This window comes from Phragmites australis, chromosome 8, assembly GCF_958298935.1.
Source record: "Phragmites australis chromosome 8, lpPhrAust1.1, whole genome shotgun sequence".
Classification (NCBI taxonomy): Eukaryota; Viridiplantae; Streptophyta; class Magnoliopsida; order Poales; family Poaceae; genus Phragmites; species Phragmites australis.
In genome coordinates this window covers 4,735,808-4,749,267 of record NC_084928.1, presented here as the reverse complement: position 1 = coordinate 4,749,267, position 13,460 = coordinate 4,735,808, and the positions used below count along the sequence as shown (strand labels likewise).

At 42.6% G+C, this 13,460-nt stretch overlaps 1 protein-coding gene across 1 annotated transcript; it reads left to right on the top strand.

Moving 5' to 3' along the window:
• The first annotated feature begins 445 nt into the window (after positions 1–445).
• Positions 446–2,039, top strand: LOC133926376 (hydroxycinnamoyltransferase 4-like). Its single transcript, XM_062372301.1, has one exon. It carries the CDS (start codon positions 452–454, stop codon positions 1,799–1,801), a length of 1,350 nt encoding a protein of 449 aa, XP_062228285.1. The 5' UTR covers positions 446–451; the 3' UTR covers positions 1,802–2,039.
• Positions 2,040–13,460: the final 11,421 nt, after the last annotated feature.

The window sequence follows — 13,460 nt, the reverse complement described above, 5'->3', positions numbered from 1 at the left end:
TATCTAACATCTTCCTCATCTCGATCTTGCCGTGAATTCTCCTCACCTCCTCGGCCTCCTCATGGACAGCCTTAGGCTCTGTAGGTTGTCCAGCCAAGAGCCGGACCACCGGAGTCAAGGTCAGTCGAGGTCGCCGTCTCATGTCGAGGTCGCCGTCTCACTCACTCCCCATTAACAATTCAAAAATATCGGGTGCCAGCTGCTGTAGAACACACAATGCTAACCAGTCAGCTATTTCCCACGGCTGCGGACGACGTTGTCAGCACTCAGACTTTCACTCCTCGTCCGGAGACAGAGACGTGCAAGCTGCTGTAGAACACTCAATGCTAAAGCATCTCCAGTCTAACCAGTCAGCTATTTCACATGGCTGAGGACGACGCTGTCAGCAGCCCAACCGCGCGCCCTCCGCCTCACTCCTCACTCCTCACACACCCCTATTTAAACCGACGAAATGCTCGCAAGAAACCAACACCAGCTGCTCAGCACCACAAGTGTGCTAGCTTGTGAGGAGGCAATGGCGACGGTTGAGGTCTTGACGTCGGAGGTGGTCGTCCCGGCCGAGGAGACGCCGGCGGGAGGCATCTGGCTGTCCAACCTGGACCTCGCCGCGCGCCGCGGGTACACGCCCACGGTCTACTTCTACCGGCCCAACGGTGAGCCGGGCTTCTTCGCGGCCGACGCCGTCAAGGACAGCCTCGCCAGGGCGCTGGTCGTGTTCTACCCGCTCGCCGGCCGCCTCGGGCTAGACGGCGACGGGCGCGTCCAGGTCGACTGCACCGGCGAGGGTGTGGTCTTCGTGACCGCGCGGTCGGACTACGTGCTCGACGACCTGATGAGCGAGTTCGTGCCGTGCCGCGAGATGCGCGACCTGTTCGTGCCCTCGACGCCCGAACCGAACCCGCCGTGCGCGCTGCTGTTCCTGCAGGTCACGTACCTACGGTGCGGCGGCGTCGTGCTCGGCCAGGCGATGCACCACTCTGTCGTCGACGCGCGGGGAGCCTCGCATTTCTTCGAGACGTGGGCGAGCATTGCCCGTGGGGCCACCCTGAACGCGCCGGTGCCGCCGTGCTTCGACTACAAGCTGCTCGCCGCGCGCTCGACGAGCACTGTACTGTACGACCACACGGAGTACAAGCCCGAGCCCGGGCCGGTGGACGCCGTCGCCGCGTCCACGTACGCGAGCGCCATCATCACCATGACCAAGGGCCAGGTGAGCGCGCTGAAGGCACGGTGCGTGGGGGCGTCCACGTTCCGCGCCGTAGTCGCGCTCGTGTGGCAGTGCGCGTGCCGCGCGCGGGCGCTACCTCCCGAGGCGGAGACGCGGCTCTACTCCATGATCGACATGCGCGCGCGCCTTGACCCGCCGCTCCCGCCGGGCTACTTCGGCAACGCGGTGATCCGCACGTCGGTCTCCGCCACGGCCGGGGAGATTATGTTCAACTCAGTCGGCTACGCCGCGCGCCGGGCGCTCGCAGTGACGAGCCAGGGCGAGGACTACGCGCGGTCCCTGGTGGACTACCTGGAGGGAGTTGACGCCATGAACCTGCCGAGGAGTGGCATATCGCGGGCGCATCTCCGCGCCATCAGCTGGATGGGCATGCCGCTGTACAAGGCCGACTTCGGGTGGGGCACGCCGGCGTTCATGGGGCCGGCGCTCATGTATTACAGCGGCTTCGTCTACGTGATGAACGTGCCGGAGAAGGACGGCGCCCTCGCGCTCGTGCTGTCGCTGGAGCCGGAGAGCATGCCGGATTTCAGGAAGGTGTTCGGCGAGGAGCTCGCGCGCCTGGAGGTGGTGTAGTCCATTGCTCCAGCGCTACGGCCTACGTACACAGTTGCAAGACAGCATGAGTGCAACGTGGCTATAGATGTGCGTGTGGAATGTGGATTGTGGTTGGCTCATGGCAGGTCTCCAAGCAAAATCGAAAAATAAATAATATATGCTATCGTATTTATTAAAATAAATAATATATTGACATATTTGTAAATTAAGTATCTATATTCGGCACTTCAAACACTGAAAAATCGATTTCGATATCTGAGCACTGAAAAATGATATGTTTGCATGTATTCGACACATGAGGTACCGAATACTATGAACAATATCGTATTCGGTTGCCAAATATAGGTCAGGCATGGTGCTCACGTCCCTTCACGTCGCATCTGTTTGTCCTCTTGCTTTCACTTTTGTCTTGTTAGTCCCTTCATGCCGTGTTTTGTCCCCGCGACTTTTAGCCTTTGCGCTACCGTGTTTCTCTATAAGATGAGAGAGACGTGGTAAAAAGCCGCAGCGCGAGCAAAAAAGAAGCAGTGCGAGGTGAGGAACAGCAACGCAGGGTGAGGAGTAGTAGTAGCGCGAGAAGAGGAGAAGCAACATGAGGCGAGAAGGAGCAGTAGCATAAAGAGAGTAGAAGCAACTTGAGGTGAGGAATAGCAGCAGCGCAAGAAGAGGAGAATCAGCCCGAGACGAAAAGCAGCAGCAACACGAGTTACAATAAGTACTTAAATTATGTATTTAATTAATACTTGCAGCAATAAAAGTAATTAGAGGAGGTAGATTGTTTAATCCATTCGATTACATTTGTTTAATTATTTGCTTAGTTTGATTATTTGCTTAGTCAGTGTAATAGTAATTAATGTAAATTTGTATAATACTAATTAACGTGAATTTATATAATAGTAATTATTTGCTTAGCCAGAGTAAGTATATTGTATAATAGTAATTAGTGTGAATTGACTAGTCAATTTAATTAGATTATTTAATTAGTTTAATAATATGATGGGCTACTGGTGATACTTTCTGCTAGTAGTGGTGTAGCGTGATGGCCTAGTGCATGTATACTCTTCATAGGTGTAAGTAGGTGTCGATGCAATCAGAGAAAAGAGAGAAAAATAAAGGAAAAAACTAAATTTCAGAAAGATTCAAAAAAGTTAGGTTGGACAGAAAGATTCGATTAAAATTACAATGCTTTAACAAAAATTTAAATTAAAATTTTTAATTAATAGTGGTGTGGGGTTGTTTAATTAGTATTTTAATTCAATCCAATAAAATAGTGGTCGCACCGAACAGTTGTGTGACTGGAGAGATGGTGAGGGATGAGATGTGATGTGAATGATGGATGAATAGTGTGTAAGCATGTTTAATTAATATTTTAATTCAATCTTAATTATTAATTATTTCATTTAAATTCAATATTAATGATTTAATTAGCATTGTTAATTATTTAAATATTTAGCATTGTTAAGTATTGTACTATTTAATTTACATTGTGAATTAATTTATTATTTATCGAGGGATGTAATTAGTTGTATACCATGTATATATATATATAAGTAGTTATTTCATTATATGTAACTTTATTTTGGTATGACTTTCCATATTTATTACAGAGAACGTCTCGTAGGTTTATATGAGAGACTCGTAACAATTCAGATCTGCCAGCACATAGAGAGTTCGGCTAAGGTATCTAATGACCTAGATAGTCTGAAATCATATGTTATGAGCCTTTTGTATTTGAACTAGCAAATCTATACTATTGTCTTGGAGGGTTTGTGGCCACGGCTTGTTCCAAATAGCTTGGTCGTTGTCCATACGTTATTCGAGATGAGAAAAAACAACGTATGTGTTTTGTACTCATGCAATGCATTGGAGAAGAACTTTGATATGTGGGTGTACGTAAACATAGTACCATGACTAGTGCAAGGTGATGCAATAACTACCGTGGAAGAATCAGGCTAGCAAGTGATGCATGAAGAGGATGAAGGGCATGTCAGGGAGGACAGTTCCGGTAGAGAGGGAGCTAGAGTGGACCCTTCTGAGGTAGATGCAGGATGCATGGATAATAAAGTCAGTGGTAGAGGGGATGAAGAATCTGCTGGCAAAGATGACCCAGTGCTGACGATGAAGTACTTCTGTGGTGCCGTCGTTGAGTATAACACCTTATCTAACTAAAGATACTAAAATAGCGACATCTAAGTCGGGTAATAGTTTCGTAACAAGGGGAGGTCATCTACTTTATTAGCAACTATGCTGTAATGACAAGAAGGGATCACAAGTACGCCTGGTCTAACCCTACGGAGTATGAGGTTAAGTGTCTCAAGCACCCGAATTGTCCTTACTTCGTACGAGCACATAAGCCAAAATATGATAACTATTTTGTGATCAGTAGACACACCCCCTAGATACATCCAATGAAGAGGCTATTAGGAATGAGGCACGTCGTTGATGCGAGGTTCATAGCCCAACTCCTCGTCACCTTTGTTGGCACAAACATTTGTTTGTCGCTAAAATCTATTATAGAGGAGGTGCAGACTAAGATAGGTATGCTGATCAATTACCACACCGCGTGACGAGCAAAACAGAAGGCGCTAAAAATGCTATTTGGAAGTTTCGATGAGTCTTACAACTATGCTCTGATGCTACTGTAGAAGATTACTATGACGAATCCAGGGACTAAGTGGGCCATGACGGATGAGCCCATCAAGCTAGAGGATGGGTCATATAGCACCACTGACAGATACCTCATTAGGTTATTATAGTCCTTTGGATAATGCATCGAAGCTTTCAAATATGCAAGCCGGTTGTATGCATGGATGCAACATTTATGAGTGGCAGGTAACATGGTACCCTTATGAAAGCGATAGCGGCAGATGCAAATAATCATATCATTTCTCTTGTCTTTGCAATGATTGAGAGTGAGAACAATGATAGCTAGTTGTGGTTCCTCACCTTGGTGAGGACATGTGTCCTGGGCAATAGGGAATGAGTTTGCATCATCTCAGACCACAACAAGTGCCTTATGCATGCGTTGGACGTGTTGCATGATAGCACAAACTACTCCATTCATAGCCTAATGTGGAGAGAAGATTGTGCATGCGACATTTGGGAGCGAACTTGTACACAAGGTATTGTACCAAGTCTCTTGTAAAGAGATTCAAAGGGTTATATTTGCAGAACCAATAGCCGAAGTTCAACGAGATATGAAGAGAGTTAAATAAGATCACTTGCAAGATGATAGCAGAGCAACAAGCACAAGAGGACTATCTGTGAATGAAAATGGTTGAGGGACAAAATATCGTTAGCCGTTCACGTGCTACGTTTAGCTAATGGAAAGCGCGAAAGCCAGTGGAGCGTCAGGCCCTAATTCATGACAGTCACAATACCACGTTGACACATAGAATTTTAATGATCATATTATACCATTTCTTATTGAAAGTGCATCTAGACCCCCTACGTGAGTTTTGGCTTATTGATGACAAATGATTAAGGGAACAATGAGTTTGCTGAAGTCATGAACAGGTTTCAAGTCCCATTGGTTAAGATAAGAGATGTTGGCGTCCCTCAAAAAGAAAGAGAAGCGGCGTATAGTTACTCAATAGGTTTAAATTTATTTTATTTTGAATTTGAGTTAAGGATAGCTGTACTATCAAGAGAGATGCATGTTGATAGTCTTGAAGATGTCTCAGTGCTCAAAATATCCACACAATCACTCACGGACACCGAAAAATAGTTTTTGTTGTCTGAGCCCAAAGTCTTCGGATTAACCCGGATACTCCGAACTCTGTTCAGTCAGCCGGAGTCTGCGAGTGAGACTCCGCCAGAGAGTCTCGGTTTGAGTCTAAGAAACTCAACCCGGAGTCTCCGAGTGAACCCGAATACTCCGGGGTTCTGTTTGTGGCTGGAGCCTTCATGTGAGACTCCGAGCCTTGTGTGCTTAACCTGGAGTCTCCGGGTTAACCCGGATACTCTGGTGTTCTGTTCGTGGCCAGAGTCTCCGAGTGAGACTCCGCCAGAGAGTCTCGGTTTGGCCTTAAGTGCTTAATCCGGAGTCTCCAGGTTGGCTCAGATACTCCAGGTTCTGATGTCTCCGGACCCTCCGGAGAGGCTCCGGACAGTGTATTTGCTTGAGTCATCTGATGTTACCCAGAGTCTTCGGGTGAACCCGGATACTCCGGGTCAGTTCAAAATAGACTATAACGGCTAGTTTTTTGAAGTGAGCTATAAATACCCCTCACCCCCTTTGTTGAGGTGCTGATGAATCAACTCGTGGACAAATACTTTCAAAGCCATTCAATAGCCCTCCTAACTCCTCTAGAGCTCAAATTTGTGCAAGATTTGGATATTTGGTTTTGGGAAGTGAGTTTGAGTGCTAGAAAGCAAAAATTCCACTCTTGAGCACTTGAGGTCATCAACGAGCTTTTGATTCACATTCTTTTCTCTTGGAGCTGTGAGCTCATAGACGGCAAGGTGTCACCCGGAGAGCACCTAAATTTGTAGAGTGTCCCGGGAAGTTTGTATTACCCTCGTTGATTTGAGTAAGAACCCTCGCTTGATCTTTGTGGTCGTTTGGGAGAGGAAAGAGTTAAAAAAGACCTGACTCTTTGTGAGCTTCTCAACGGGGACGTAGGCACCTCTTTGTGAAGTGACCGAACTTTGGGATCAAATTCTTATGCACTTCATTTTATTGCACATTTACTTGTTTTAGTTAATATTTGAGGATTTTCCCGATCTACTTGTCTGTGTGCTTGTGACTGCAGGGTGTTGGTGATAAGGCACTTAGACATCCTTTAGAACCTGTAGTAACCTTTAGAATCACTTAGATTTACTCAACAGTTCTTTAGTTTCATTTTCCTGTATAATCAGGACTATCCGGATAAGGCTGGAGTATCTGGACTCTATATAACCCAGAGCATCTGGATCGAGTAATCCGTTGTCAAGTTTTTAAATTTCAGGAATCGCCTATTCATCCCCCCTCTATGCGACATCTCGTACATTTCACTTATACAAATAGGCCCTCTAAAATTATTATATCCCATGTTAAGTACACCATCATGACAACGAATATAGCGGAGGTGTTCAACAATATCCTAAAGGGAGTATAGGCCTCGTGTTGTAACATCCCAGTTTTCAGCCAAAATTCAAATTCAAAAATCATTTCAAAATTTAAAATCAATTTCAAAATCTTTGTCTCTCCTCTCTCTCTGGGCTCAAATCTCTTTTCCTAGCAGCCCATCTCCCTCTCTCTTTTCTTTTTATTCCCCAACCCATCTCTTCTTTTCTCTTCTGGCCGACCCGTTTTCTTTTCCTCCAGCCCAACTCCCTCTCCCGGCCTCTCTCACTTTTCCCTTCTCTCCCGGGCGTCAACCTGGCCCAGCCACCTCTTCTGAATACAGGGGCGTTTTCGATAACTGATGTGCCGAATGCGGTGCACAGCGTCATATTCGGCACCTCAGGTGCCAAATACAGGCGAGCCCATCGTTTTTTTGGTGCCTATCAGGTTTTTGATATTTAAGGTGCCGAATACATGTACTACATTTGCAAGTACGCCGCTATGTTGTATATTTTAGCGAATACGGTGACTTATATTGTCTATTTTTGGATATGTGAATGTGATTGTCACGTGATTGTCCAAATCTAGTTGTGAAGTCTTGGATGCTAAGCTATGCGTGGCATTCCATTCGCTATTGCCAATAAGAAACAGCAGTGGCAATAACCAAATATTTTATATCGATTACTTACTATAATTTCTAATTGTTAATTTTGAATTAAAAATATGAAATTTGAAATGAACAAATGTTGCATGTATGTAACAAGGATAGGATACCACTTTTGGCCTCCAAATTCGAAAGATTCCGAGAGAACTCGAAAACCACCTTTAGCCACCGTGACTAAAGGTGAGACCAAATCCCAATAAGCTGCTCAATATAAGTTTGACTTAAGAAAAACATAGCAATACATAACTGCATACGCCACACGAGTAACCACATGTACATAACAACCGCTCAAATTACTATGTTGGAAAATTCGGCGGTTAGTCCACAACCCCGGGGGAACTACCGAAGCAGTTCAACCGCAGGGGCGCGTTGCGCGCATGGAACAACAAACCGCACAAAGGTTACAATTGTCCGATGATTAGAAAGTACCCCTTTATCGGCTATAAAATACAAGTCCCGATGACTTAGAGACAATAAACACGCTCGATTCAAAGACAAACACACTTGTAATTCGCCGTGGTAAGCAGAGCGATAGCAAGCACAAACCCAAGGGATCAAATAGTTCCTCACATCACTTTGCATAAATTTCATGATTGACATGCAACTACTCTTTTGGATGAATCATCGACAATATTATTTACCCTTGTACATAGATCATATGTCATGCAGGACAAGGATAGCTAGGAAGGTTCGTTTGCAATGGGCACAAAATATTCGGTAGTTAGCAACTGGCATAAATTGTATGTACGACCTTGTTACTTGAATGGTCTTTGTTTTTTATTTCTACAAAACCTACTGTACCCTTGGATATGCGCAATTTGTAGAAAAGAAATCGATCCGAGCCTACTAAAAGGCATCCAATTTATTTATAAGTCAGGAAAATTCCAAAAACTTCAAAATCCACACTACCAAGTTTTAATTTCGAGGTCAAATTTTTTTAGCTTTCAATATTTGTTTGAAACTTTAAATTTAGCCCAAGATGATATATGAATTTCAAACTTCTCAATTTATCTTTTCGAATTGAAATATGGAATTTGAGGTCCAAAACAATGAACTATAGACACTTCACATAACTGAAGTCTGAAATTTCGGGTGAAGATTTCAAATACTTGAAACTTCAACACTTGAAGTTAGAAATTCAAATCTGAATCTAGCTTTCAAATACTCGAAGCTTCAGAATTTCAATTTGGATTACCACTCAAAAGAGAGTCAAGGTCATAGAAACTACTTACTATGTCAATTGCTAACTACCATGAGAAGTGGTATATTCTTCCCTGTCGGCAAGTAACAAGCGTTTAATAAGAATAAACTTTTGTTGCACCGTGCATAAGCTAGGTTCTACCTGATCAAGTCCTAAGTATCAGGATGTGCGTGAGCGTGACTAAAGAATGTATGTATGCTTAGCTTGAACATTTCCCATTGTTGATCAAACTAAAGTTTGTATAGTAGCACATAAGAATTGTTTTTGATGCCACGTGTCATGTGTGTGAAGAGGGGATTTGAACTACTTGTCATTTTTCTTTCCGGTCTTCTAGAGTCTCTTGAGTAACTGCATCTCGATCCATCCAAACATGCCCTGAATGATTAAGAAGTCTCTACTAGCGTCTCTATTTCTGTTAAGTCTTCAAAATAATATACATCACTGGGGTTATACTCTTGCCTGGGAAGCATGAAAATACTACATCGAACATACAACGCCAGTTGCCTTGAACGCGTGGTGGCTAAGAGTGTGCTGGAAGCTATCCACGCATCTAGACTTCGATGAGTTTTTGGCTGCTCTGTTCCGCTCGCTGTTCGGTTGTCTGCCGGCAATGGCAAAAACTACTATTTAGATGCAGAAAGCTGTGCTAAACAATTTGTTTCTAGAAGTAAAAGCTAACAAAAAATGTTATTATTAATAGGAATCAGAAACTAGTCTATAGAATTTTTTTAGCTTCTAAAAGATGGTATTCTAAAAAGTGTTACATATATTATATATATTTTATCCACATCAAAAAATTTCTAAAAATAATTTTTCTATAAATAACTTTTCAACAACAACTTTTCTATAAACAGTTTTTGAAACATCAACCCCGAGGGTCCTGTCCTTGAGGCGTAGCTCCACCGGATCCGTTGTGGCATTTTTTTACTTTTTTGTTCTTTGCTTCTTCGGCCTACAGCCTTTTTGTTTTTAAAATATTTCCTTCGTTTTTTAATACTTGTTATTTTTTATCATTTTATTTATTTTTAAATACTTGTCATTTTATCTTTTTTAAGATATAGTTTTCAATTTTATTCTTACAAAATAGTATCTCTCGACACTCATTTATGTTAGGTTCTAAAATATCTAGGTTAGTTTTTAAAATTATTTTATAATTTCTCATTTAAAGTTAGCTCTATCTTGATATATGTGTTTGATTAAAAGTGATAAGTATTAAAAAGTGAAGGGAATATTGTTGTTTTTGCTTTTTCTCCATGTCTTTATTTGCTTCCTAGAGTGTGCTGCAGCCTTTCAGGCCGTGCTACCTCCAGCAGAAACCAAGTGTGTACCCTGTACAACTGTTTCCTTTTAAAAAAAAATTGTGTTGGTTCAAAAAACATTCTATAGTTGTTGTAGTTCTAGCGTAAAGGCTTTATTCGGGAGTGTTGGTAAGGATTCGATAGTTGAAGCCTAATGTTCGTCGATGGTCCTCCGTCCTCTAGTCAAAAGCAGGTTCTCCACTAGGTCGACAAGGCCGGTGTTTCGACAAATTATCGTCAATGGTCCACTAATCCAAAGCAGTCTTCCACTAGCCTGTGTACAAAAAATGGCATGCTTAAAATTTTGAAACAAAAAAATGATAAAATTGTGTGGTGCCAAAACCTTGGAATCTGGAACGGATGGATCTTTTCTATGATATTGTCAGTGCCTTCAATTCCGAGTACAGATATGAAGGCGACATGTACGACAGGGAGAGGGAGATACCACGAACAAGGTGTGGACCGTGTGGTCGATTGGGAGAAAAGAATCGACCAGGGGCTGGTGTTCGGTACTTAGCTTGGACCGTGGTTCATGCATGGCGGTGGGCCGGTCATAGAGAAGAGTTCTCTACAAGCAAATTTTATATAATCTGATTTTTAAAAATAACTATTTTTCTGTAATGACACGTGTCTACTCACTCTTTCTCTTTTTCAGCTCAGCCATTAAATCATGAGATGAATAATATAGATAGACTCTCATGAGGATCTTCTGGACAAGATCATATAGAATTTGCTTCTATAGAGATGGTCATGTTTCCTTCGATACCACCTCTGATCTAACATAGAGATGACAATAAGGAAATTCCCTGTAGGGGTGGGTGAACCTACTCGTCCATGCCTCTAGGGAAATCCCCGTCCCCATTCCTATAGAAAAATTGTGGAGGGGATAATTTTTCGTATCCCTTCATGCGGGTTATAGTTACGCGCTGGGATCTCCATCCCCGTTACATGCTAATAGAATATTAGTATTAACATAGAATATAAGTTAAAATGCACATCACTAATACAAACATTAGCACAAATGCATAATAGCACAAGATAGATGTCTAAAACTATAAAATAACATAATATATATGTTTTAAACCACCATACATAGTTCGAGGAGAGGGGCAAGGGGATATGAGGACGGGGTCAGGGGGAACATACCCACCCCCACTTTATCTGATGGGGGAAGAAATCCCTCCAATTACATCTTTATAGTGAGAGAAATAATCTCATTCTCATCTTATAATAGAAGAATTACCCACCGAGGAACAGGGGATGGAGCCCCATTGAGATTCCTAATATGATGTCACCTGTGGGAGATGTCAACCATTTTCGAAAACATATTCTTTATTTTATTAATAAAATACGTGCATTGCACGTTCTCGAAAAAACATAACGATCATTAATATTTTTCTAAGTATATATAGCAAAGTTAATAAAGCTACTGAGGATTTTATAATTAACAATTAATAATTTACTTGAATTATGGTATATTCTAATGATGGGATATCCACCTTACATGTGGTCTCCATCAAATGCGGTAGGTTCAATGACCTATATGAGAAAAATAAGGCATGTGTGGTTATTTCAGTCAGTTTATTATGTTCTATATGAAAACTATCTCCGGATATGAAAGAACTCTCCAAATAATAGAATTTAGGAAGGTTACGCTCGAGACTCCAAGTATTATACGTCTCCTTGGTCTGACTATATAAGAAGGGGAGAAAGTACCAAAAAAGGAGGACAAAGAGAAGTGAAAGGGAACCAAAAAGAGAGCTAAAAAAAAGCAATACGAGATTAAATAGTAGTAGGAACGGTCCATTAAGAGTCACAACAAATTCAAGATACGATCAGATTCATCTAATAAGAGTTTTAGGATTTAAAACACGAGAGAACAAGCCGAGATTCATAGTAATAGATCACTCTATTGCATTTGTCTTCTCCTAAGGTTAATCAAGGCAACACAGAACGTAGGGTGTTATTCTAAGAGAGTTTCGAACCTGTATAAAATAATGTGTTCTCTTCGATAGGCATAGTTGATGACCAGTATCCCTATTTTAAATAAATATTTACATAATTAATTTTACCGATAGTTGACACGTGTGCAACAAGATTTTTGAATCAGTAAAGAAAACCGCACGTTGTTTCCGGCTCACGCGTCTGGGATCCAGGGATCACATATTCTTTGTTTTGGACTTACGCATATCATTGAGGTCCAAGCTTGGCTTTCTTGAACAAGTTTAGTGGTTAACCTGCTTACGATATAGTCTATGCTACTTATATACAAAACGCATGGACGTTTCCTCAGAGAAGTTCCCGTATAATGGCCTAATGGGAACTGAAACTCTGACCATGTGCATCATGAGCTGCAGCTGCATGCCATCCCGGCCCGGGAAACTTCGCAAGTGTCGCGTAAGAGATGTCGATGCGAGATTGGCTATGCCCCTGCTGAAACTTCAGGCAGAGCCTCCACGTCACAATCAAGTTCCTAGTCCTTAAAAAATATAACTATGCACGTACGACCTATTTTGATCATCTATATATTTTAAATTTTAATATAAAATAAATAGTTTAAATAAATCATACGTCAACCTACTTTCAAAGAATTTTTATGTTCCCTAATCCTAGCCATGTCGAAATGTCCGAATCAGAGCACGAAATGGGGTCAAAGGTTCAGGTTTCTCGACGGTTCGTTAAAGTTTTTTTTTCCAACGAAATGGTTCATTGAAGGTTGGTAGATGGTTCGGCATGATTGCATCAATCGATCGTCACCGTGACAGTGAGCCCGCACAGCCAACAGCAGAGGTCGACGTCGTCGTTGTCGTCGTGATTCAACACTAAACTATCAATTACTGGTTAATTTCCTCTGGTCAATCATCTATATGTTTTAAATTTTAACACAAAATAAATGGTTTTAATAAATCATACGTCAACCTACCTTAAAAGAATTTTTATGTTCCCTAATCCTAGCCATGTCGAAATGTCAGAAACAGAGCACGAAATGGGGTTCAAAGGTTAAGGTTTCTCGACGGTTCGTTAAAGTTTTTTTCCCCAACGAAATGGTCCATCGAAGGTTGGTAGATGGTTCGGCATGATTGCATCGATCGATCGTCACCGTGACAGTGAGCCCGCACAGCCAACAGCAGAGGTCGTCGTCGTCGTCGTGGTGGTGATTCCACACTAAACTATCAATTATTGGTTAATTTCCGCTGCCCACCAGTTAACCTCGCCGTGGAAGAAAAGGATCCCGTGATTGCTTTCCGTATGCGTATGTGCCACTAACGAACTCCTCTCCGGTAGTGGGGATTGGTGAAATTTGCGTCGAGCAGCTTTTTGACTGTTGGGAAATATTCTGAGCTTTCGGTTTTGACGATTGATGGAAAACTTTTGGTCTGTTTGCAAAGGGAACGGTTATACAACACCTGCGTGTTTTAGGACTTCTCACACCTAATTCTTCGCAGCGGCGGACCCAGAATTTGGTG